The sequence below is a fragment of the Zonotrichia albicollis genome, chromosome 9 (assembly GCF_047830755.1).
Source record: "Zonotrichia albicollis isolate bZonAlb1 chromosome 9, bZonAlb1.hap1, whole genome shotgun sequence".
NCBI classification, from domain to species: domain Eukaryota; kingdom Metazoa; phylum Chordata; class Aves; order Passeriformes; family Passerellidae; genus Zonotrichia; species Zonotrichia albicollis.
The window spans coordinates 21,017,236-21,041,826 of NC_133827.1; the positions used below are offsets into that span (position 1 = coordinate 21,017,236).

At 54.0% G+C, this 24,591-nt stretch overlaps 1 protein-coding gene across 2 annotated transcripts in view; it reads right to left on the reverse strand.

Annotated features, from left to right (window-relative positions):
* Positions 1-1,385: 1,385 nt before the first annotated feature.
* Positions 1,386-24,591, reverse strand: part of LOC102069287 (diacylglycerol kinase beta) — a 33,323-nt gene continuing 10,117 nt past the window's right edge. Inside the window, exons 4-25 of one of the 2 annotated variants that reach the window (XM_074546893.1) lie at positions 24,441-24,537; positions 22,491-22,721; positions 21,196-21,366; positions 20,442-20,491; positions 19,833-19,907; positions 19,609-19,728; positions 18,457-18,574; positions 18,086-18,174; positions 17,656-17,772; positions 17,445-17,543; positions 16,865-16,978; positions 16,707-16,780; positions 15,963-16,037; positions 15,303-15,388; positions 14,387-14,476; positions 13,284-13,444; positions 11,928-11,992; positions 10,367-10,457; positions 6,959-7,160; positions 6,240-6,360; positions 6,090-6,150; positions 1,386-4,519 (exon numbers count right to left, since the gene is read on the reverse strand). In XM_074546893.1, the coding sequence (XP_074402994.1) occupies positions 4,421-4,519; positions 6,090-6,150; positions 6,240-6,360; positions 6,959-7,160; positions 10,367-10,457; positions 11,928-11,992; positions 13,284-13,444; positions 14,387-14,476; positions 15,303-15,388; positions 15,963-16,037; positions 16,707-16,780; positions 16,865-16,978; positions 17,445-17,543; positions 17,656-17,772; positions 18,086-18,174; positions 18,457-18,574; positions 19,609-19,728; positions 19,833-19,907; positions 20,442-20,491; positions 21,196-21,366; positions 22,491-22,721; positions 24,441-24,537 (2,406 nt within the window). In that variant the 3' untranslated portion in view covers positions 1,386-4,420. Of the gene's footprint in view, positions 4,520-6,089; positions 6,151-6,239; positions 6,361-6,958; positions 7,161-10,366; positions 10,458-11,927; positions 11,993-13,283; positions 13,445-14,386; positions 14,477-15,302; positions 15,389-15,962; positions 16,038-16,706; positions 16,781-16,864; positions 16,979-17,444; positions 17,544-17,655; positions 17,773-18,085; positions 18,175-18,456; positions 18,575-19,608; positions 19,729-19,832; positions 19,908-20,441; positions 20,492-21,195; positions 21,367-22,490; positions 22,722-24,371; positions 24,538-24,591 lie in introns of both variants that reach the window. The other variant, XM_074546892.1, reaches the window with a different exon arrangement.

Consider the following 24,591-nt stretch of genomic DNA (forward strand, 5'->3'; position numbering starts at 1 on the left):
CGTGCACAACGTGCCCAAGAAGCTGGCACACAGCAAGGCATGCAGATGGCACAGAGCTCGGGCCTCACAGGCCCTGGGGTCCCCTCTGCTTTCTTGGGTTGTGGTTTCATACAAACAAGGCAGCGTCCGTGCGAGCCCAGGGCTAAGCCAAACCTGAGTACTGATTTTGGCAGCCTTGCTCTGCAGCCATGGTTGCCTTTGAAAAGGGGCATGGGAAAAATATTTCCCACCTGCAAGGGCTTTGGAGCCACGGATCCCTCCAAGCAGATTCATGGACACACACCCCTGCAGGACACCAAACCTCCCAGAGGTCTGGGAGTAAATTTAGGACAGAATGGAGCTGCTGGGTGCTTGCCAGGCCCCCCACTGCAGCATTTCCCTGCTAAGTGCCTCAGTTTCCCCACCTGTAAGAAGGAGGTGAGACCTGCTGTGGGGAGCTGGCATGCGGCTGCTCAGCGACAGGATAAATGGGCTGTTGGGAGGCCTCACATTGCTGTGGAGGCAGACTAGGAAGTTATTGCTGGAGAAGGCAAAAACAAGGTGTTTGGTTACACACTGCACATCCCAGCTTGGGAAGGAGAGGAACCTTCTGCTCGGATCCTGGGACGCTGCCCAGGGATTGAGAAGCCTGTCAGCACAGAGATGTCCTGGCCAGCTTGAAATGCTCAGCCCATGGGCTTGTCAGTGTCCTGGGCGAGCTGCCCAGCTGGCTTTGGGCCGCTGCTCTGTGGATGCTGGGTCACTGGTGAGCTCCCAGAGTCCCCCAGGGCCACCTCCACCCCCCGGGATGGTGGCAGGTAGCTCATGTGCCAGCTGGAATGATGGGGGCAGGAAGCACAGAGGGCATGGGGTGTCCTTGCTGCTCTGAGCCCGTTCCTGGGGGCTCTGCAGGCTCTCACTTCCCCTCGGCACAGATGAAATCACTGCAGGTAAAATTAGCAGATGACACATGGGAGGGCAGGTGGCAAAACCCAGCCTGGGGAGCACGGGGGGCAGTGGGGATGAGGGAGAGTTGGGGGTACAACAGGGCAGCTGCAGATCTGGGGGCTGGGGCTGCTCAGCACCCCGGGGACACGCAGAGGTGACAGCCATGGCACAGGCGGGTGGGAGCTCACAGGAAGAGCTGAAACCCCTGGAGAGCCAGGGCTGCCAGGGGGGGATGGTGACCGGTGCCTGCTAAATTTAGCCCCCACTGCTGAAAAAAAAAAAAAAAAGAAATTTTTTTGCAGGCTCCAAATTTAGCCGGATGCAGCTCGCACTGAGCACCACTCCATCGCTGCCTGCACCCCTTCAGCCCCGGCAGCATGGAGTGGCATTGTCTCTTTGAGTCCCCAGAGGGCCACAGCTGGCCAGGAATGACCCCCAGGCAGGCCAGGAGCAGCTGAGGAGTTCATGACCATCTTTATTGGAGACAAGGCCACAGCAGCCGGGCGCACACGGCAGGACACGCGACGGACACCACTCCATGCACCACCACGGGACACACGGACACACACAGGGACTGGCTGAGCCCCTGGGGCTCCAGCTGGGGCTCCCCAGTGCCCAGGGGCTCCTTTGGGGGCTCGGTGCCACCCCGTGCCCTTGGGAGCTGGGCTGGACTGGGAGGCACTGGGGAATGGGGGGATAAAGGCTTCAGGTGCCCCCCAGCTGCAATGGCTTCATCCTCCCTGCACCAGGGACAGCTGGTATGGAGCCCAGCCCCTGGGGGTCCTGCTGGGCTCAGGACCATCAGGGAAAGGAGGTGGGAGTGGAGTTACAGCCCCTATGGGTTCCTCCTGAGCTCAGGACCTTTGCACCATCAGGTAAAGGAGGTGGAGCTGCAGTCCCAGCCCCTGTGGGTCCTGCTGGGCTTGGGACCTTCAGGGTAAGGAGGTGGGAGCTGCAATCCCAGCCTCTTCTATGTTCCTCCTGGGCTCAGGAGCTTTGCTCCATCAGAGTAAAGAGGTGGGAGTGGAGCCCCAGCCCCTGTGGGTCCTGCTGGGCTCAGGACCATCAGGGAAAGGAGGTGGGAGCTGCAATCCCAGCCCCTGTGGGTCCTGCTGGGCTCAGGACCAACAGGGAAAGGAGGTGGGAGCTGCAATCCCAGCCCCTGTGGGTCCTGCTGGGCTCAGGACCATCAGGGAAAGGAGGTGGGAGCTGCAATCCCAGCCCTCCTGGGTCCCTGCTGGGCTCAGGAGCTTTGCACCATCAGGCTGAGAAGGTGAGAGCTGCAATTCCAGCCCCTCCTGGGCTCAGGACCTTTCCACCATCAGGGAAAGGAGGAGGGAGTGGAGCCCCAGCCCCTTCTGGGTCCCTCTGGGGCTCAGAACATTTGCACCATCAGGCTGAGAAGGTGGGAGCTGCAATCCCAGCCCCTCCTGGGCTCAGGAGCTTTGCACCATCAGGGTGAGGAGCAGGTGGGAGCAGGCAGGCCTGCTGGCCCAGGCCTTTGGCAGTGTGGGAGCAGATGGAGCCCCTGGGGCAGGGATCACCTCCCTGGCCACCAGAGGGGTGTCTGGCTGGAGCCTGGCAGTGCTGCTGCTGGTGTGTCACTGTCCCATGGCCCAGAGTGTGGCCCTGGGCTCGCTGTGCCTTGCAGGACGTGCTGAGTGCTCAGGCCTGATTCCAGCCCAAGGCAGCAGGGACAGGCTCAGTGCCCTCCCAGCTCTGCCAGCACAGCCCAGCAGAGCCCCTAGGGCTGCTCTTTGCCCAGAGCCCAGCAAACTGTGACGGGGACAAGGGGCAGGGAAACCACAGCTCACTGCCCATGCACTGCTGATCCCCATCTGGGACAAAACCCTGCCTTGAGGGCAGGGAAACAGAACCAAACCTGCTGGCCTGGTGTGCTGCCATCCCCCAGATTGTCACCCTGCTGCTGGCAGAGCTCTGGATGTGGCTGAGGTGGATTTGTCACCCTCCCCAGGTGTGGGGATGTGAGGCACTGCTGCCCTTGGCAATGAAGGAAGAGGAGAAGGGGAAGAAGCAGGGGAAGAAGAAGGAGAAGAAGAGGAGGGGGAAGAAGAAGGGGAAGAAGAAGGAGGAGAAGAAGAAGAAGAGCAGTGGATTGATGCCCTGCAGTGACACTGCAGTCACCAGCAGGTCCCTGCCAGCCCCTCTGGAGCAGAGCTGGCAGCACCCTCTGCCAGGGAATGCTGCTGAACAGGGACCTGCAGCATCAGCAGGGACTGGGTGGGCACTGTGACTTGTCCCAGCCCTGTGGCAGGGACACAGTGGGGACAAGCAGCAGTTTTGCTGCTCCCACCAGCACAGGAGCCTCCAGCAGCCCAAGGGAGCAGGTTTAACTCAGGATGTGGCTGCATCCTGCATGCAGGCCCACTGCTGGAGGCACTGGGTGACTGCTGGCCCCTTGCCATGGCCAGCCTTGGCAGCTCCTGGCCCCTGGGAGTGCATTCAAACCACCACAAACTCCTTGCATCCATCTGCTTCTTGGTCCCTGGAGAGAAACTACATCCCCTGCTCTGTCTGTCCATCCAGGGGTGATGCCACCAACACCTGCCTGTGCATCCCAGCTGCCATCATCTGTGAGGCTGCTTGGGGCTGCAGAGGGCTGTGGGGAGAGCTGGCCCTAGAGAAAGGGAGGTGCAAGCACTCCCTGCAGCCCAGGGGCAGCACCAGCCTGGCAGAGCACACTGGGAGGTGTGTAAAAGGTGCTGGGGACACCTTTAAGGAATAACAGTTTCTGGATGTCTGTCCCCAGGGTCTCCAGCCCCCAGGACAGGCTGGCAGGATTTAGGAGAGAGGAAAAGTCCAGCAGAGAAGGGAGGTGGTGTCTGTGTCCAATCTCGGCTCCTGAAAAGTCCCAGAATCCCTTTCTTGTCCAAAGTTTGCTAAATAAATACATAAATATGAACACAAAGCCCAGAGCTGGGGCTGCTTCCCCCAAAATTCCCTTTTTTTGCCATTTCCCTGTAAAAACACAATCTTCTGCCATCCACCCCAGGCTTGTCCCTGTGCACTGGCAGTCCCCAGCCTGTCCCACTGGGCTGGCAGCAATGGTTCTTGCATCTCTCTCAAACCCCACAGCACAGAGGTGAGGGCCTGAGCTGGCTCCTCTGGGCTAAAGAAATAAATAATTCCTCCCATTGCAAGGACTGGGGGGCAAAGCCACTGCACTGAGACATCAAGTGGTCTTCAGGAGGAGGATAAATAAATAAATGGAGCTCAGTGCTGCCTCAGGAGCACATTCGCTGGCAGCTTGGCTGGAGGGAATTTAAATAAAGGGGAAAAAAATAAAATCCCAGTCCTAGTGCTGCTCCAGCAAATGTGCTCACTGCTCCAGCCTGCCTTCTCCCCCTTCTTCCATCCCAGCTGGAGAGGATGCTTCTGGTGGTCAGGAAGGAGCCTGCAAGACCTTCCCAGGATAAACAATCCCCAGGTGGGATGCTGGGATGCTCCAGGCTGTGGATCCTTGGGTGAGGCTTTAATCCCGAGTTCTGTTCCTCCTCTTCAGGAAGAAGAAGCTGCTCTTCTGGGGGGGCCCCAGCAGCATGGGCACCTGGCTCTTGTGGGTAATTTTCACCTGAAAAGTAGAAAAACCCAGCTCAGTGGGAGGAGCCTGAGCCCTCCCAGGCACCCTCAGGAGTGACCCCATGGAGGTGGGAGCAGCTCAGCACCGGGGGAAGAGCTCTGGAATCACATCCAGGCCCCGCTGGGATGGGAAGAGGAGGAGGAGAAATGGAAGGGGACCCTGCTGCAGCTCCCCAGGGAGGAATGCTGTGTGCCCATCCAGCAAGGAATGGCTGTGACGTGAGTGCAGGGCACAGAGTCACAGCTCAGCTCTGAGCCACCCATCAGCAGCAGCACCATCCTCCCTCCAAACCCAACCCCATCTCCCTCCAAACCCAGCCCCAGCCTCCCTCCAAACCCAGAACCAGCCTCCCTCCAAACCCAGCCCCAGCTTCCCTCCACATCCAGCACCACGCTCCTCCAAACCCAGCCCCATCTCCCTCCAAACCCAGCCCCATCTCCCTCCAAACCCAGCCCCATCCTCCCTCCAAACCCAGCCCCATCCTCCCTCCAAACCCAGCCCCATCCTCCCTCCAAACCCAGCCCCAGGCTCCCTCCAAACCCTGCAGCTTTGCCAGGAGGAGCCAAGGCTGTCCCAGCCTGCTGTGCTGCCAGCCCTGCTGCTCATCCTGCCCATCCCCACACCCTGCCATCCCGTGCTGCCCATCCCCATGTCCTGCCAGCCCCTCTGTCCATCCCCATGTCTTACCAGCCCCTCTCCCCAATCCCCACACCCTGCCAGCCCTGCTGCCCTAGCCCCTGCCACCCATCCCACACCCTGCCCGCCCAGGGGGTGGCCCCATCCCCACCCCCTGGCAGCCCCTGCCACCCATCCCACACCCTGACAGCCCCTATTGCCCATCCTGTCCATCCCCACACCCTGCCACCCCTCCTGCCCATCTCCATATCCTGCCATCCCCTGCTGCCCATCCTGCCCATCTCCATATCCTGCCATCCCCTGCTGCCCATCCTGCCCATCCCCATGTCCTGCCACTCCTGCTGCCCATCCCCAAGTCCTGACAGCCCCTGCCACCCATCTCCACACCCTGCCACCCTCCCTGCCCCATCTCCATATCCTGCATCCCCTGCTGCCCATCCTGCCCATCCCCACACCCTGCCACCTCCTCTGCCCATCTCCATGTCCTGCCACCCATCCCCACATCCTGCCAGGCCTTGCTGCCCATCCCACACCCTGCCACTCCTGCTGCCCATCCCCACGTCTTGCCACCCATCCCCATATCCTGCCATCCCCTCCGACCCATCCCCACACCCTGCCACCCCCTCTGTCCCATCCTAACACCCTGGCAGCTCCCTCTGCCCATCCCCACATCCTGCCAGACCCTACCACCCATCCCCACCCCCTGCCACCTCCTCTGCTCATCCCCATGTCCTGCCAGCCCTTCTGCCCCATCCCAGCCAGCCCTGCTGCCCCTCCTGCCCATCCCACACTCTGCCACCAGCTCTGCTCCATCCCCACGCCCTGGGAGCTCCTGCCACCCATGCCCAAGTCCTGCCAGCCCCTGCTGCCCATCCTGTCCATCCCCACCCCCTGGCAGCCCCCCAGCCCCTGGCTGGGCACTCACGGTGCAGGACGGCTGCATCCAGGGCTCCCCATCCACCTGCATGGGCAGCAGCTTGGACGTCCTGCAAGGCACAAAGAAGGGGGAATTGGTGACACGGGTGTCAGGTTTCAGTGACACGGGTGTCAGGTTTCCTAGGAAGGGGACAAGTACCTGATGATGACGGAGGAGCACTGGGCCAGCCTCTTCCCCGCGCTCTTCAGCCCCGTGTAGATCTGCCCCATTTCCATGGCGCCTTCCAGCCCCACCACCTCCAGGAGATGATCGCTGAGGTCTGCAGGACACAGGGGTCTGAGCTGGAATCCCCCTCCTCCTGCCCTCACTGGAAACCCCAGGGTGTGCTGGTGGCACTGAGGTGATTTATCCCCCTGGGATTTATCCTCTGTGTCCTGAGACCACCAAGCTGGCTGTTCCCAGCGCTGGGCAATGCTGCCAGCCAAAATCTTTGGAGCAAAAACCTGAAACAGCACCAGGGCCTGCATGGTGCCAGCTCAGATCCCCAGCAGCCCTTGCACTGTTTGTTTGCAGTGCATGAAGGGATGGCACCCCTTGCCTGGCTGCCCTGGGGGGCTGCAGCTCCCCAGAACCAGCACATGTGACATAGAATGAGAAGGTCTGGTCAAATCCCAGGGCATGGCCTCTTCTCACAGCTCCTCCTGCTCCTCTGGGCCACCAGCAGGGACACATGGCCATGGCTCAAGATCCCCTTTCACACCCACCCCTGTGAGCCCTCCTCTGAGCCCCCCACACCCTCTGACCCACCCAGGAGTGGGGATGTCCCCAGGGCACCACCCCTGCTGTCCCCTGCAGCCCTTTAGGACTGCTGCCCCCACCTTTGCTACCCCCACCCTCCCTTGGTGCCCCCCACTCACCCTGCACGCAGAATTTCAGCTCCTTGGCATCGGTGACCACCGTGCCTGGCACCTTGTCTGGCACCTTTTTGCCCAGCCTGTTGTAGCCACGCTGCTTCTTGGTCTCTCCCCAGAGGTTGGAGCCCCCGTACATGCTGGGGATGTTGAGCACAGCAATGCCCTCCAGGGATGTGGTGCTCAGGTCCAGCAGGGTCCCATCACACTGCCAGGGCACATGGGGGGGTGTCAGGAGGGAGCTGTGCCCACCACGGGGAGCTCCCTCCTCTCCCTGCCATGGAAATGTGGCTCCCTGGGCACTGAGTGACACTGGGTGGCTCCAGGGGACACTGGCAGCTCCAGAGTGGTGGGGCTGGAGATCCAAACCAACCCCTCACTTTTTCCTAGAGTTACTGCCCTTGACACTCCCTGTGCTGCTCTCCCCTCTACTTCCAAAGGAGTTTTACCATAGCTCCAAAATGGCAGTTTCAAAAAGGAAATTCCATGGGGAGCACATAAAACCTTGGCTAGGCCCAGTGCTGTCACCCAAATTGGGAGGCAACACCACCCTGTCACAGACATCTTTAATGGAAAATCCTTTCCTTAAGATTTTTCCTCCTGAGAAGCTGGAGGCCTCAGGAACAAAATGTAAACATTGATTATCTGCTGCTGTGGAATGCAACAGGTGCATCTGGGATTGGTCTCATGAGGTTGTTTCTAATTAACAGCCAATCACAGTCAGCTGGCTCAGACTCTCTGTCTGAGCCACAAAGCCTTTATCATTCTTTGTTTTTCTATTCTTAGCTAGCCTTGTGATGAAATCCTTTCTTCTATTCTTTTAGTATAGTTTTAATATAATATATATCATAAAATAATAAATCAAGCCTTCTGAAACAGGGAGTCAGATCCTCGTCTCTCCCCTCATCCTCAGACCCCTGTGAACACCATCGCACCACCCTGACCCTAAAGCAGCTTCCACCCAAGCAGCTCCAGCACCTGCCTTCCCCCTTTCCTCATCCAAACTGACTCCAAAGGACTGGAAAGTTTGGCTGCCCTAAATGTAGCTCAAACCAGTTTGTCTTCAAGAGCCATTTGGAAAAGAGAAATAAGGCTGGAAGGAAATTAGGGGAAGGTGTCAGAGGGAAAAATGTCAGGTTTTGGAGAGCACACAGAACTGGCATCCCAGGCTTTGCTGTCATGCAGCAGGGCTGAAAATTCCCTGTGCAAGTTAAAATATCCATTGCCTGCAGCTTTCCACAGAACTGAAAGCACCAGCCATGGAAATGCATTTCTTAATTTCAGGTCTTGTCAGGCTCCCTGGACATGGATCTCCTTCCTAAACACCTCTGGTCAAAGCAGCCACTTTTCCATCCAGCTTGAATTTCTCTAAAACATCCCTATTTTCCTCCAGGCATCTGCTCTTTACCTGCCACTCTGTGGCTCAGCAAATCCCAGCACAGCTTTTTCCTTGCATTTTGGTGATGCACAGGCAGCCCCTGCCCTCACTTCTTGTGCTGAGAGGAACGAAATGGGCTGATGAGCTGCTCCAGTTCTGGGTATTTTCCTTGAACAAAGGTCTAGAGCTGATTTTTCCCACCCCTCTGGCCATTGCTGAGGACACCAACCATGTGTGAGGAGCTGGGTGCTCACACCTGCATGTGCCAGATCCTTCCTGCCTCCCCTGGTGCTGCAGGAGCTTATTTTTAGAAAAGTGAAAAAAAGCAAAAAAAAAAGCAAAAAAAAGCAAAAAAAGAGCAGGAATCTTCTGGTTTGGGAGGAAGAGCTGTCTGTCCAAGGCTTGGAAAGGATGTTAATCCCCGAGTTCTCAGTACAATGTAATGATATTGTGATTTGTAGGGGGAGAAAAGCCTTCAATGCTCTGAGCAGTGGATAGCGATGGGATGGGATGGGATGGGATGGGATGGGATGGGATGGGATCAGTGGGATGGTATCAATGGGATGGAATGGAATGGGATAGGGTGGGATGGGGTGAGATCCATGGGATGGGATGGATGGGGTGGGATGGATGGGATGGGATAGGATTGGATGGATGGATGGATGGATGGATGGATGGATGGATGGATGGAGTGGAATGGAATGGAATGGGGTGGGATGCATGGGATGGGATCAGTGGGATGGGATCAGTGGGATGGGGTGGGGTGGGACGCATGAGAGGGGATAGGATGAATGGGGTGGAATGGGATGGGAAGGGATGGGGTGGGATATGGGGTGGGATGGCATGGGATGAATGGGGTGGTTTGAGATGGGGTGGGATGGGATGGATGGGATGGGGTGGATGGGAGCTGGCTGGCAGGAGTGCAGGATGCTGGGATGCTGCAGCAGGAGCCTGTTCCTGCCCAGAGCCGCCCACGCCTGCCCAGAGCCACGGGCAGGAGCGATTCTGGATTGTGGATTCTCCCTGCAGAGCCCTCCCTGCTCCTGCTCCTGCCAGGGAGCCACAATGGGCCCTTTGAGCTGGGGCAGCTGACGGCAGCGAGGCTGGAAGGAGAAATTTGCAGCTGGGGGAAAAAGCAAATTCATTTCCAGGAGTTGTAGGGGGAAGGAGTGCCAATTTCCAAAACAAAACTGCTATTTCTCTGCGAGGCTGACAGTTGCCTGGGAGCTGGAGGGAGGACAGGCGGCTCCTTTCAACTCCAAACGCTGTGGGGTTAACCCCTTCCTGCCCGTGGGCTCGGCTGCTGGGCATGCACACTCGGTGGGGAGCACCCCAGGAAGGAACAGGGGGCACCTCGTGCTCACTTCCAGCAGCACCCAACTCCACAAACACGGATTTCATCCAGCATGGATGAGGAAGGGGGTGAGATGGTTGTGATGCTGCTTCTGCCCCTTCCCACAAGTTTCCAAGGGTGCAGCTACCCACCCCAGGCTTTGGGAAGGGAAGAAACTCCCTGTATAGGAACGGGCATCCAAATCCCTCTGCCCATGGGCACAGCTCTGCTCTGTGCCCACCAGCAGCACCCTGCACCCACCACCTCTTGCAAGTGCTATTTTCTCCCCTCACCCTCCAGCCTAAGTTATAAAAGGGTGGATTATCCAGAGATAAGAAGAGATGGAAGTTTACAGCCCAAATCCCCAGCACAGAGAAGTGACAGCACTCTTAGCAACCACGGGCCCTCCTCCCAGCTCTAATTAAAGGCTGTTTCCATGTCATCCAATGAGGGCTGGGAGCAGTGCAGAATTTACAGGAGAATGTTCCAGGCATGCTCTCAAATACAGCTGGAAGTGGGGGATACAGGATTATTCTTCTGCCCACAGCTGGCTGGCTTTGCAGTGTGGTGGAATAAGGGGTCCTGCCTTGTCCTTCTGCCACAGGGAGGGGTCAAAGTGGTGGCACCCCCTCCTCAAAGAGCTGAGGGATCCAAAATGCCTTTGTGCCATGCTTAGAGCCAGGGGCCATGCCAGGAAACCCACCTCAACCTCAACATGGTCATGGAGCTTCTTGCAGGTGGCTGCAAAGGTCTCTGAGGTCCCAAATTCGAAGTACCACAGCTTGTTCTTCATCCTGGGGCACAGAGACATGTCAGGATCCCACCTGGGAGCAGCATCTTACCCCAGCCAGCAGCAGGAGGGGCTGCCAGAGACTGAATGGAGCTGCTCTGGCGGGGACACGAGCCATGGGTGAGGACACAAGCCATGGTGGAGAGGGATGCTGGCCCCAGGGAGCTGTGTGGGTGTCTGGGGCTGTCACAGGGTGGCTCTGACACCCATCACAGGGGGAGGATGGAGGTGCTGGGTTGTTGAAGATTGCAATGCAAGATGTTTTCCATTCCCATCTGTGTGGCAGATTACCTTTGTCAAGTGGGCAGTTTGCCTTATCTCTCTCTTTGAGTGACCACATTCACACCTCCCTGGGAGGGGACATTGCTGATAACAGCTATTGAATGTCCCTGCATGGCTGATAAGAACTGCAGCATCCCATTGGGAGATGTGAGCCCAGAGGGAGGAGCCAAGCATTGCTACCCAGATATAATCCAGAGGTTCTGAGACACCAGCACGGCTTCTGCATGGGATTCCCCAGAGGAACAGCAGCTGCCTCTCCTTCCACTGGATCTTCAGAGGAAGAATCCATCCTTCTCTACAGGATCCCTGCTCCAGCAGAACCACCCCTGACACTGCAGGAGGGCTGAGCCACAATTCCAATGGGGCTGCCACCAACACCCTGACCCACAGGGTGTCAGGTTGGGTTCTGACTCTGTCAGTGTTGTTCTAGCTTACTGCATTGTTTATTTCATCCTTTATTTTTTTTCCTTCCCTATTAAAGAACTCTTATTCCTGCTCCCTTTTTTTTTGCCGGAGAGTCCCTAATTTAAAATTGATAGTAATTCGGAGGGGTGGGGAGGGTTCACATTCTCCATTTCAGGGGAGGCTCCTGCCTTCCTTAGCAGACTCCTGTCTTTCCAAACCAAGACATGGGTGCTCCCTGGCCAGGGGGTGTGCTGTCAGAGCACAGGGCACCCTATGGAGGGGATGTCCCACAGCTCAGCAGCCTCAGCACCCCCTGACCGTGGCTCATTCCCTGCATCAGCTGCTGAGCCAGGCTTGGAGGGGGAGCTGAGAGAGCTGTAATCCAAGAGGAGCTGAATTTGAGGGCAGAGCCAGACATTTTGGTCCACTGAGGCATTTCTAAACCTGGGATGGGGCTCACCAGCCATGGCTCCTGCTGCCACCACCCCATTTCCTGAGCACAGCGGGAACAAGCTGTGACCTGCTGCCTGCCCTGCCCTCCCTGCCTGGCCTGCTCCTGCCTGTCCTGGCATTCCACACTGATTATAAAGCATGAATGAACCTAACTGGGGGTGTGGCTGAGTTTGAGCAGCCTGACACATCGCACAGGACTTGAAGGAGCATCCCAAACCCCTTCCAGCCTGGTGCCTGTGCCCTCAAGCTGGACAAACACCAAACCCTCCTGGCATGGTGCATGGGGTGCTGGGTGCCCCCATGGAGTGGCAGGGGATCTTTGGGGAGCCCTCACCTGCTGTTGAATTTCTCAGGGTGCTTTTCTCTCATGATGTGGAAGCGGTGGGCGATGGAGGCGTCCTGTGGGGGGCACAGAGACATCAGAGGCACAGAAACAGAAACAGAACCCACACCCTGTGCCCCCTGGGCATGAGCCAGGGCAGGGCTGCTCAGCTCTTCATGCTGGTCCCTGTGGCACAGTGACATCGTGTCACTGAGGATGACATTGGTGGCTCAAGGTGATGGAGGGACCCAGTGGGGCTCTGAGGACACCCCAAGGCCCTGCACCCTGAGAGCCCCCCTGGCAGGATGGCAGCTCTCCTGAAACTCATCCCATCCTCTCCTTGTGCACAGTGGGGGTGTTTAAGCCCTGTCACCAAATGCCACCTGCATTAGCAGGAGCCAGAGTGAGCCCAGGAGCATCCTGCAGTGCTGCAGGTGAGTGACCCCTGCCATGGGGGCAGCCCTGGCACAGGACAAAAGAAGAGAGGGGCTCTCCCCAAAACACTCCTGCTCTCAGACTGACCCCCATGGCACAGGGCTGTCATCCTCCCCAGGGTCCCCAACCTCTCCTGGTCAGGAAAATGTGGGAAAATGGGTCCAAACACCAAAGCAGGGCTTTGCTGATGTCTTGGCAGGTGGGGTGTCCTTGTCTTTGGCACCCCAAACTTCCCTGAACCCTGTTCAAGATCCTTGCCCACTCATTCTTGCAACGTTCCTGCTGGGAAGACAGAGATCCCATGCCTGCTTATGTGTCTTGGTGCTGCCTTTACAAACAACAATAAAACCAGAAAAACCCAAAAGCAGGATGTCATGGACATATTTTCTGAAAAATCCTTTCATTAGGATCTTTTCTCCTGAGAAGCAGAGAAGCTGCAGCTTCCCCATGTTTTGCTGCTTTGAAATGTGATTTGGAGAATTGTTCACCCAGCATGTGAAATTGTTTTTACTTGATGACCAATAACAGCCACCTGTGTCAAGGCTGTGAGCAGTCACAAGGTTTCATTATCATTCTATTCTTTTCTTTTCTAGCCTTCTGATGAAATCTTTTCTTCTATTCTTTTAGTAGAGTTTTAGTATATAATTTTCCTTTAATTTAATATATATCACAATATATATTATGATATATAGTATATAATAATATATATTATATATTATATATTATATATTATATATTATATATTATATATTATATATTATATATTATATATTATATATTATATATCAGCCTTCTGAAACAGGGAGTCAAGATTCTCATCTCTTCCCATGCCAGGATTGCCTGCAAATTCAACATCAGGAGATGGAGGCAAGTTGGGAGAGTGAGCAGGAGGAACAGGGAGGGAAAAACCAACTCCTGCCCCATGGAACTCACCACCCCAATGGAGAAGTAGTTGTTGATGATGGAGGATGGGACAGGATCCCCGTTGGCCTCCCTGTCAGTGGGAATGATGTCGATGTGCCAGCGGTCCAGCATCACCTCCGTGCTGTGCTCTATGTCCTTCAGCACCTTCATCAGGTTGCCTCCTTCATAGCCTGGGAGGGGAAGAGGATGAAGGAGGATGAAGGGGAGCACAGCCATGTCACAAACAGGTGCCAAGCACTGGGGGTGCTGCTATGGCACATCCTTGCAGCAGAGGCAGAGATTGTGGCTCATGGCACAGCTCTCCAAATGGAAAAGCTTGGGCAGGACCCAGCTGTTGGGGAAGATGAAACAGGAAAGCCTTATAAATATGATTGCCTGGCAAAAGATTTTGAGAATATAGAAAGCAAGATTGAAATGAAAGCAAGGATTGAGATACCTCAGTTACTGAACAACTAGAAAACAAAGGTGTGGCTGGCTGAAGGTAATCCCCTTCTGATGGAACAACACCCTCTGCTTGCAGACAGGCCCAAGGGTCAGAGCAAACCCTACAGCTTGGCAGAAGGGGCCCAAAGAGGAGTTTTTAGGGTTTAAAATGTAGCATAGTATGGCAATGTAATGATTCTTATAGGCTGTATGGAAATGCTGTAGGATTTGTATCTTGTACTAGATTGGTTAGTGAGAATCAGAATATTCAACACAGAAGATGATTTACTGTATTGTAATGGGAACCTCGTTCTCCTACCCTTTTACCCTCTTACCTTTTTTACTCCCTTACTCTCTTGCCCTTTTACTCTCTCCCCCTCTCTTCTCTCGGGCCTGCTCTGAGCTGTGCCTGGCAGCTCCAAGCAGGGCCCTGCACCCAGGCCCTTTGCATTAAAGCCCAAGTTCCTGACCTGGCTGCAGAGATTTCTCATCTCCGTCCATCCTGACCGTGCTACCCCCCGACACTATTACAGCCCAGCTATGGAGGGCTCAGAAAGCAGCAGCTGCTCTTTTTGGAAGGATTTAGAGGCAGCAGGCTCAGATGCAGCTCTGAACTGCACCCCAGGAGCCCGGGAACCCTCCCTGCCCTGGGGATGGCCATGCTGAGGGCTCCCAAGGGCTGTGCTCACCTCCTCCCCAGCGCAGGCACCGAGCGAGGTCATTGCCCGTGCCCAGGGGCAGCACGGCCACCGGCGGGTGCTTCACCAGGTTCGCCTTATCTGCAGGGCAAGGGAGAAGAGAAAAGAGAGGGTTGGGGCTGGCAAGGCTCATTACCTGCCCCTCCCTGTGTCCCTGCAATGATGCTGCTGGCTAAGGGTCACTGTGAAAAATGCGTGTTTTATTACTGGCTTTTCACAAATATTAAAGTGAATATTAGATGTGTTGTGTTAGAAAGTGATGGTGTATTAATTCTCTTAAGTACTGTATTAAATATAGTTTTAGGTTATAACATATTGTTAAAATAGAAACTGTGCTATGTAGGATATTTTTTTCTGAAGAAAGGACTTGCACTGAGATAGCAGCCACAGGACACCTAAAACTTTCAGAGAAAAAGAATTTATTGCTCCATTATCAGGAGAAATGAACTTCTTCCTGCCTTGCTTAGGCAGGACGACACCGTCAGGATTTAGAGAAAGAACTGACACTGACCAGACAGAATCCTGTCTTTGAATGGAATTTATGCATCATGGATGAGGTGTATGAATATGCAACTTATTGTTTTTAAGGATTAATCCTCTGTTAACCTGGGTCCTTTTTCGGGCTTGTGCTGCCCAGAAAGAGGTACCCGAACCATCCCTAACTCTTTGTTTCTATTGTCTCATATTGTCCTAATCCAAAGTGTCCAAATTATTATTACTCCAATTGTATTACTATTTTTATAACCATTTTATTACTATTAAACTTTTAAAAATTTTAAAAACCAGTGATTGGTGTTTTTCACAATCCCCACCCCACTTTCTCTGGAGGAATTTGAGGAATCTGTGGCACAACACCAAGGATGCAGGAGGATGATGCTCTGCAGGAACACAGCTGTGCCTGGCTCACCTATGCAGTCCAGGATCCATCCCACGGTGCCATCCCCTCCACAGGCCAGCACACGGAAATCCGGGGTGTCCCGAAAGAAATTCAGCCTGGGGAAAGCCCGGAGAGACAAGGGGTGATGTGAGAGAGGGGCAGAGGATTGAGAGGAATAGCAGATTTTTCTCTACAAACCAGCTGTGGGTCTGCTGGTAAATAAAACTAGCTCTGGAAGATAAAAGAAGCAATGGGAAGGATTCCACTGATTGATGAATGGAAAAATATATTTGCTTTTACAAATAAACTTCAGGTTTGCTGATAAATGAAATTAGACATTGAGAGATGAAAGAAACACTGGGGAAGAAAAACAACTCCAAATTCCATAAGAATTAAAAATTAAAAGGGAAATACATTAGAGGGAAACCTTTGATATCAGGCATATTGGGAAGTCTGTACCTCTCGAGTAGCTCAGCCAATGGGGAAAGAGAGAAGGAAAACATGGCTGGGAAATTGGGATAAAAAGGAGGCTGCGTCCTCCAAAAATTTGAGAGACCCCAGGGGAATGCCCCATGGCCTCTCCCTTTATTGAAATAAAGTAAAAGGACTCCTCTGTCTCCTTTTTGGACATAAACCTCTGGTGTTTGTGGGTTAATTTTCCTGACAGGATTTCCTGCAGCAGCTCCTTACCCTGGCGTGGGCCCGCCACGGTCCAGGTTGTACACTTGGCGTGGGTTGAGCAGGTAGTGAAACTTCCGGAGCACCCTGGCAGGAGAGAGGCAGCAGGGATGTAATATATGTTATAAAATAATCTGTAACATATGCTATAAAATAATTAGTGCTAAAGGAAATTAAAAAACACAGCATTCCGTGTACTAAAATCAGTGTTGGGCAACAGGCAGTAATAAGCTGAGTGATAAGGACAGAAATTCAAACATCAGGAAGATGACTGTCTCCAGGGAAGGATATTTCAAGGGATTTTTTTCATCTGACAAGACCCCAGCAGGAGGCATTTGATGGGCATCATCAGAAGTTTATCCCAGAAAGTTTTCACTGACAGGATTCCAGCAGTTATCCACCAGGAAACACAGCAGCAAGAAAGAAAAGCTATGATAATATGCAAAAATATGCTGAAGAGAAGCCCCTTCCAGAGCCCAAAAGACTGTATAAAATGAAAAATGACATTTTTAGTTTAGAAATAGACATTAGAAATGACATTTGGACACCCACAGGGATTTGGTGCAACAGAAGCCAAATCCTGGGTTTCCCCATCTCTGATTGCCTGGCTCAGAGTCGAAATTGCTTGTGGCTTTTTCCAAATTTATATTTTAATTATTTAATGAACCCCTTTAATTATTAAATTGGATTACTCATTTCTAACAGCATGAAGGTGATTCCCACACCAGGAGGGATGCCCAGCAGGAGCCCACCTACCGCTCCCCTTGCCTTCCTCCACTCTTGGGGTTCACAAACACGAGCAGCGGGTGCGTCCCGGGCTGGGGGCTGATCTGGGGGGCAGAAAAGGCACCTGTGAATTCCTCAACCTGTGCAGTTTTCAGTGGCACAGCTCACCTGCAGCAGCTGGAACCCACCTGCAGCCCTTGGCCGTCCACGGTGGTGGAGTTGAACTTGAAGGCCTGGCTGTCCTCGGGGCTGGTGCTGGCAGGGGAGTCGCTCTCGGAGCGCCGGCAGTGGGACTGCCTGTCCTTTGGGAACCAAGGAGTGGGTGCCCACCCTGCCCACGAGGCAGTGCCAGCAGCCAGGGCCGGCACAGCAGGCTCAGCAGGGCCCTGCTGGGTCCCCATCACTGGCAGGGAGGAGGGGGACACTCACCAGGACAAGGGGGACACTCACCGGGACAAGGGAGGAATATACCAGGACAAGGGGGCGAATTCACCAGGAAAAGGGGGACATTCACCAGGACAAGGGGAGCACTCACCAGGACAAGGGGGCACTCTACCAGGACAAAGGGAAGGAATTTACCAGGAAAAGGAGGGGAATATACCAGGAAAAGGAGGGGAATTTACCAGGACACTTTACAAGATAAGGAGGGCACTCTACCAGGACAAGGAGGGGAATTTATCAGGACAAGGGGGGCACTCACCAGGACACTTTACCAGGACAAGGGGGGCACTTACCAGGACACTTTACCAGGACAAGGGAGGCACTTACCAGGACGACTGGGCAGATGTAGGATGGCAGCAGGATGTGGTCCCGCAGTGGGCCTCCATCACACTCTGGCTTCACATGGGAGGCACACTTGTTGTGGAGCTGCAGGGGTGGGAGGAAGGGGTGTGGAGCAGAGGACACCTGCCCTGCCCTGAGCAGGGGCCCAGAGCTGGCCATGCAGGCACTGAGGGTGTGCCCAGCCCCGGGTACTCACCGTGATCTGGCACCAGACACAGTGCAGGCCAGTGATGCCCTGGTAGCACTTGATGCTCTTGTGACATCTGTCACACTTGGCAGGCGAGTTGCCCTCGATCCAGGTGTGCTGCATCACCTGCAAGGCACGGGGACACGGTGGCACAGCACCCACTGACCCACAGGCCCCTCCCTCCTGCTAAGGGTGTCCATCAGGATTTTGGCAGCTTGTCCTGCAGGATGCTGCTGATCCAACTCTGCCCCTGTGCAAATCTTGGAGCTGGGGGTGGTGTGGGTGCCTGGGGACTGGGGATGGGGTGCATCCTACAAGGCTCTGGATGCTGGGAATGCCCATGAACTGCTGCCTAGGATATGAGGAGCAAAACCCAGGGGAAGGCAGAGCAGGAAACCAGGACACCCAGTGGCTCAGAAATGCACCAGCTGCTACTCACACTTGTGTTTTTCTTGGATTTAACGTAGGTGCTGATGCAGGAAGCAATGTCTTTGGACACACACCTCTCATGGACTGTGTACTTGCAGACTGGTGAGAGAAAAAATCATAAAGGCACAGAATAATTTAGGTTTGAAATCATTTCAGTTTCAGTCCAGCTGTTACCCCAACACCACCAGGGCACCACCACCCCAAGTGCCACCAAGAAAATGGTCAGCATCACTCCCCAGCATGGCAGCTGCCCCCTCCCCGCTCAGCCTGCAGCACCCACGGGGCTCAGCACTAACAGGGACCAATCCTCCCTCCCCAGGGCAGCACTGGCTGTGGCAGGAGCCATCAGACTGGGAGTGCAGCCTTCTGGCCAGGACTCACAGGAGCAGCAGAGGCCCTGCTTGCGCACCCCCAGCAGCATGGTGCGGCAGAAGTTGCAGTAGGCAGGTTTCTTGAAGTGCTTCAGCCTCCAGGCGTGCTGCCCATCATCCTTCACGTTCTGCAGGGCAAGAAAGTGGAGGGTGGAGGTCACTCCCCTGCTGCCAAGAGTCCCAGCACCCTTAGCCCATCATTTTAATCATTTTTTTCACCCTAAAAACTCCATGGTGTTTCTGGGAGTTTGCTCCTGGCAGGATCATGGGCTCCCCCTGTTCCCCTTCTCTCTTGGTGCTCCCCAGAGCATCCCTGGCACTGCATCCCTGCCACTGTATCCCCCTGGGCACAACCAGCTCCAGCTCCCACAGAGCTGGTATCTCCAGGAGGGATAAATAGAAATGTATTCATGGAATCACAGAATCATTTAGGTTGGAAAAGCCCTCTGAGATCATCAAATCCAACCATTAATGAGCACTAAGATAGAAATGTCCCACATCTCCACGGCTTTGAAATACCTCCAGGGATGGTGACTTCACCACTACCCTGGCACAGCCCAACCACTGGAAAGATCTTGGCAGCTGACAGGAAGGTGACTTCACATTTGGGAGCAAGCCACCACTGCCACCATGGGGTGACAAAAGCACAAACCCCTTCATCTGGGGCCAGGCATGAATGCTTTGCAGGAGCTGTTAAAATCCCCTGCTTTCTTGATTTTTTCTGCCAGAAAGCCTGTCCACCACCCCACCTCTCCAGGGGAACCATGAGCACCATGAGCAAAACCTTCTTTTCCTGCAAATTATTATGTGATGGCCAGGGATGCACTTGAAAGAAATGAAGGCCAAAGGGATGAAAAAACAAGACAGAGAAATAAAGGGGGTGCCAACAGCCCCACCTTTGCTCTTCATGCCTCACTCCACAAGAGGAGACGCAATTTTAGGTACTTATCTTAGGTTTTGATTAAATGTTCACCCAAGTGGAGTCAGTGATAGCAAGGAGCAAGCCCAGCCTGTTTGGGCACAGCAGCTCAAAAATGAACTTGGAAAGATTTGGGGGTGAAGAGGGCAGGCTGGAGGTGTCAGCAGGGGCTGTGTGGTGCTCTATGAGTGCATGGCTGGTTGCTGGGGGTAGGCTGGACCAGGTGTCCTCAGGGACACTCACTGTCTCCATGCCCAGCAGGACCAGCAAGGGGATGGTGGTCATGCCACCCCGGATCCACTCCTCCAGCGTCACAGTGCCATCGTGGTTGTAGTCTATCTCCTCCATCATGGCCTTCAGGATCTGGAGGGGGACACAAAATGTGGTGTGTGGGACAGTGATGGCACCCAGGGCGCTGGCTGAGAGCCCCTGGAGCTGCCCCTGGTGCCCCCAGCCCCAGCACTCACAGGCTTCAGCTCGGTGGAGTCCCACTCCAGGTACTCAGCCACGTGCACCATCTGGTTGATGATACGATCCAGCTCCTAAACTCACACACAGAAAACAGTGTCCAGGGTTAGGGATGGCTCCAGGCATCAGCAGAGTGTCCAGCCCCAAGCCCCCAGGGTCTACATCCCAAAATGCCCACATAGGAGGGGCAGCAACACCCCGGTCCTCAATGGATGCTCCTTTTTTTTCAGGGCCTTCTGCCCTGCAAGAAAATCTATAAAGGGTTTTCCTTGGGAAGAACTATTCTGAAAAACCAGATTCATTTGCAGCAGGTTTCACAGGCAATACCCAAAGAACAAAGAAAAAAACATCATAGCAGAAGGAGCTGTGCATGATTTTTTCCTTCCCTGAAACACCATGACCTGATGTAGTGCTACAATTCATGGTGGGTGGATTTTTCCCCAGTTCCCGCCGGATGCAGCAGAGCTGCCATGTCATCCCCAGCTTTGCAGCCCAGCTGCTGCTTTCCTCCTCCCTCCCCACAGCCCTGCCCCTTTGTGGAGCCCCTCAGCAGGGCAGGGGACACCCATATTCCCAGCCCCTGCCCTGTGTCCCAAGGGAAGGCTCACCGAGCTGTCCAGGAGCCCGTTTCCATCGGTGTCGTAGAGGCGAAACATAACTGGGGAGGAGAGAAGATGATGATGATGATGAGAGCCCAGCCCCAGGGCACCCAGGCTGCTCCAGACACCCTGTTCCAGGCTGCTGGGGCTTCAGGGTGGAGCAGCACTGTGCTGGCTCAGCCAGGCTGAGACGGGACCCCAGGGCTGTGGAGAATCAAGGCCCCTTGGGCACACACTGTGCTCAGCACACCCAGCATGTCCCTGCCCCAGTGGCTGCTGGCACCCCCTGGCAGGGCCACTCATCCCACAGCCTGCCTTGGGATGCCCATTGGCATCTCCAGGAGGGAGAAATAGAACTGTATTCATAGAATCACAGAATCATTTAGGTTGGAAAAGTCCTCTAAGATCATCAAGTCCAACCATTAACCAGCACTAAGAGAGAAATGTCCCACATCTCCATGGCTTTGAAATACCTCCAGGGATGGTGATTTCACCACTGCCCTGGACAGTCTGGTTCAGTGCTTGACTTCCCTTTTGGAGAAGAAATTTTCCTGAATATCCTATCTGAAGCTCCCCTAGTATAATTTGTGGCCATTCTTTCTTGTCCTGTTAATGGATTTGTCCATGCAAACTTCACCAAAGACACACACAGGAGCAGAAGGGGATGCTGAGGGTTTTTCCCAAGTGGACAGGAGCAGCCAGACCCCCCTGCAGGTGACACCCTGAGCCCCTGGTTCCCTCCCCAGCCCAGGGTGACACTCACACTCCAGCTTGTCCTCTGCTCGTCCCCTCTCCAGCAGGGACAGGTAGCAGACAATGTCCTTCAGGTGCACCACCTGGGCCACGGGGGTGGGAGGAGGAGGAGGGGTGGCCTTCAGGGAGCTGGAGCCTTTCCTCAGGCTGAAGGGCAACCTCTTCTCCATGTTCTTCGTGCCTGTGGGCAGGGACAGAGGCCACACACAGGGGTGACATTGGATCAGGAATTGTCACCAGGTGGGACATGGGAACTCTGGGGGAGGGACCCATTCAGTGTGGGACTGAGTGACACCACAGGGCAGGGCTGGGACAGAGAGGGGACAAAGGAATGGGCATGAAAAGGGCACTTGGGGCTGGGTGCCATTGCAGGCCTGGGGGCACGAAGCAGATTTGGGGCTGGTGCCATCACAGGCTCAAGGCCGGCCAGTGCCACTCAGTCCTTGTGGTGCAGACTCCCGTGGCATTCACATGCTCTGAAATAATCCCTTTTTCTCCTGGGAAGCTGAGAAGCCTCAGAGAAAAGGAAAACAATTCTTATCTCATTTGCTTCTCCTCTGTTTTGCCCCTTTGGAATGTGTTTGGAGATTGTTTACCCACAGGTGATTGTTTCATTGCATTCTGCTGTGAGTTGTTTTCACTCTTTGGCCAATCAGTGCCAAGCTGTGCTGGGACTCTGAAGAGAGTCACGAGTTTTCATTATTATCTTTTTAGCACTCTGTAAGTATCCTTTCTGTATTCTCTAGTATAGTATAGCATTCTTTAATGTAATATGGTATCATTACATAATAAATTTGCCTTCTGAGAACATGGAGTCATTCCTTCCTGCCTGCCACGGGGGTTCCTGCTGATACAGCAGACTGCCACACCTCCATCACTGCAGCCATGGGCAGGATGAGCAGCTGGAGCCCATGGAAACGTGTCCTGATGGGCACAAACATCCAGCCAGGGGGAGGAAGAAGCTCAGTGGGCAGCAGGGCAGCTTGCCAGGGTGCCAGGACAGCCCATGCTCACTGATGCTCATGCCAAGAGCAGGAGGGATGCTGCTGGCAGAGGGGCCCTTCCTCAGGGGCTGGGGCAAGGGGCAGCTGTGACTCACTGCCCATTTACCCCTCCCTACAAGTGCTGCCAGCTAATTAAGACATCACTGATGTCTTAAGTTTGTAGCTTAAGTTTGCCAGGATGCCAGGAACCCAGTGAGTTTGGGAGGTCACTGCCACCACGCTGGGGACTTGCCCAGAAGCTGGGGAGGGCTTGTCACTTGTCAGTGCCCCAGTGTCCCTGTGGAGCCCCAGCCAAGCTCACCTGGTGACTGAGGGTTGAGCAGAGACACGGAGGAGATCTTGGAGGAGCCCGAGGAGTTGTGAGCAGAGGTGGTGCCAGTGGTGGATTTCTGGGAGGATGATCTGGACCAGCTGGGGGAGGCATTGGGGATGGAGGCCAGGGTGAGGGATGCTGGCTGGGGCTCAGCCGTGCTGCCCTTGGGCTCTGGAGTGTTTCGTCCCAGGGCGCTTCGGAGGCTTTTCCCATTGATCCCTGCAAGCAGACACACACAAGGGCAGTGTGACACCAGGGTGTCCATGTCCCCTCCTCCAGGAACTGGAGCTGGGTGCTCACCCTGTGCCCTCTCTGCCAGCCCCAGGGTGTCACAGACATCTTTCATGAAAAATCTTTTCTTTAGGATTTTTCTCCCTGAGAAGCTGAAAGGCCTCAGGAACAAAATGTAAACAATGGTTATCTGCTGCTGTGGAATGCAACAGGGGGATCTGTGATTGGTCTCATGGGGTTGTTTCTAATTAATGGCCAATCACAGTCAGCTGGCTTGGAGAGAGTGTCCGAGCCACAAACCTTTGTTATCATTCTTTGCTATTCTATTCTTAGCCAGCCTTCTGATGAGAACCTTTTCTTCTATTCTTTTAGTATAGTTTTAATGTAATATATATCATAAAATAATAAATCAAGCCTTCTGAAACAGAGAGTCAGATCCTCATCTCTTTCCTCATCCCATAACCCCTGTGAACACTGTCACACCAGGGCTCTCTGAGGGGCACCATAAGTGCCCCTTCACCCTCCTGCCCCTCCTGCCTGGCCCAGCAGTGCCCCATCCCTGGGTGATGGACACCACAGTGCTCAGAGCAGGCAGAGAGGATGTGCTCCTCCATCACCAGCCAGAGCTGGGGACGTGCTCCCTTTCCCTTTGCAATTTATGGTCCTTTCAGCAGATGTCACCACGAGCCAGGAATGCACCCGGGCAGGGCTGGGTGCCTGGCACACACAGCCTGTTCTGCGTGCAGGGGGGCTGCTGGCACCTGTGACACAGGCACAGGCCACCTCAGCCTGCACAGAGATGCTGACAGAGGGATCTGGGCTCTGAATGTGCAGAGAAAAGGACATTCCTGGAGAAATCCCTCCCTGCAGCAGCCTTGGCAACCCATCTGACAGATGGGGTTGTCTATATATGTCTATATGCCACAGGAAAAAAAAATATGAAATCTCTGTTCTCAAAACCCTTCAACCCCAAAAAAATAAATTAAAAAAAAATAGTGTCCCAAAAATAAAAAAATGTTACTTTTTAAAACTAAGCAAAACATCCTTAAAAGAAAAACACTAAAAGCAGCCCTAATCCATGTACAGTAGTAAATACACTAAACATAAAAAAAGTCACAATAGCAAATATTCTCCAAATATGTAACATAAAAACACAGAAAGTTTCAACTGTGTTTCTTAAAAAAGCCTATAGTAAAAAAAACCCTCTCTTTTCCTAAAAGAGCCTATAGTAAAAAAACTCCTCTCTTCTTAATAAACTAAAAATCAACTCTCTAAAAGGTAGTAATAAACTGAGAGTCAATTATTTAAAAGGTAATTACTAAATTAAAAATCCAAAGTTTTGTCTCACTGCGTTATGTTAAAAATTAGAAGGGAAAAAATGTTTTTAGGAAGTTTTCATTCTAAGTTCTGTGCGTTCATACTGTAAATTAATAAAGTTATTTCCTTTATTCCTAAGCCAAAGCCTACTTTGCTCTATTTCTAGTTACATCTTACAGCAAACATTAAAAAAAAATATATATATTTTCATAAAAGCATTGAGATTACAGCCTAACATTGGCACAAAGGTGCCACCCCCAAGCTCCACTCCTGTGGCAGTGCGGTGCCTCAGTGCCCAGCTGGGTGGCAGGGCTGGCTCACCCAGGGTGCTGTGCTGGGGCACTCCAGGGCTCTGCTGCTGGCTCTCGGGGGAGGCCGGGCAGATCTTACGCTTGAAGGAGGTGAAGAGGTGCTGGCAGAGCTCCTCGGGCACGTCAGCCTCCAGGTAGGTCTTCATGAAGAGGCAGAAACCCTCGTAGTCGATGGGCTGGGGAGCAGAGAGAGGAGGAGGAGGATGGAAGTGGTCCAGGTCACCATGAGG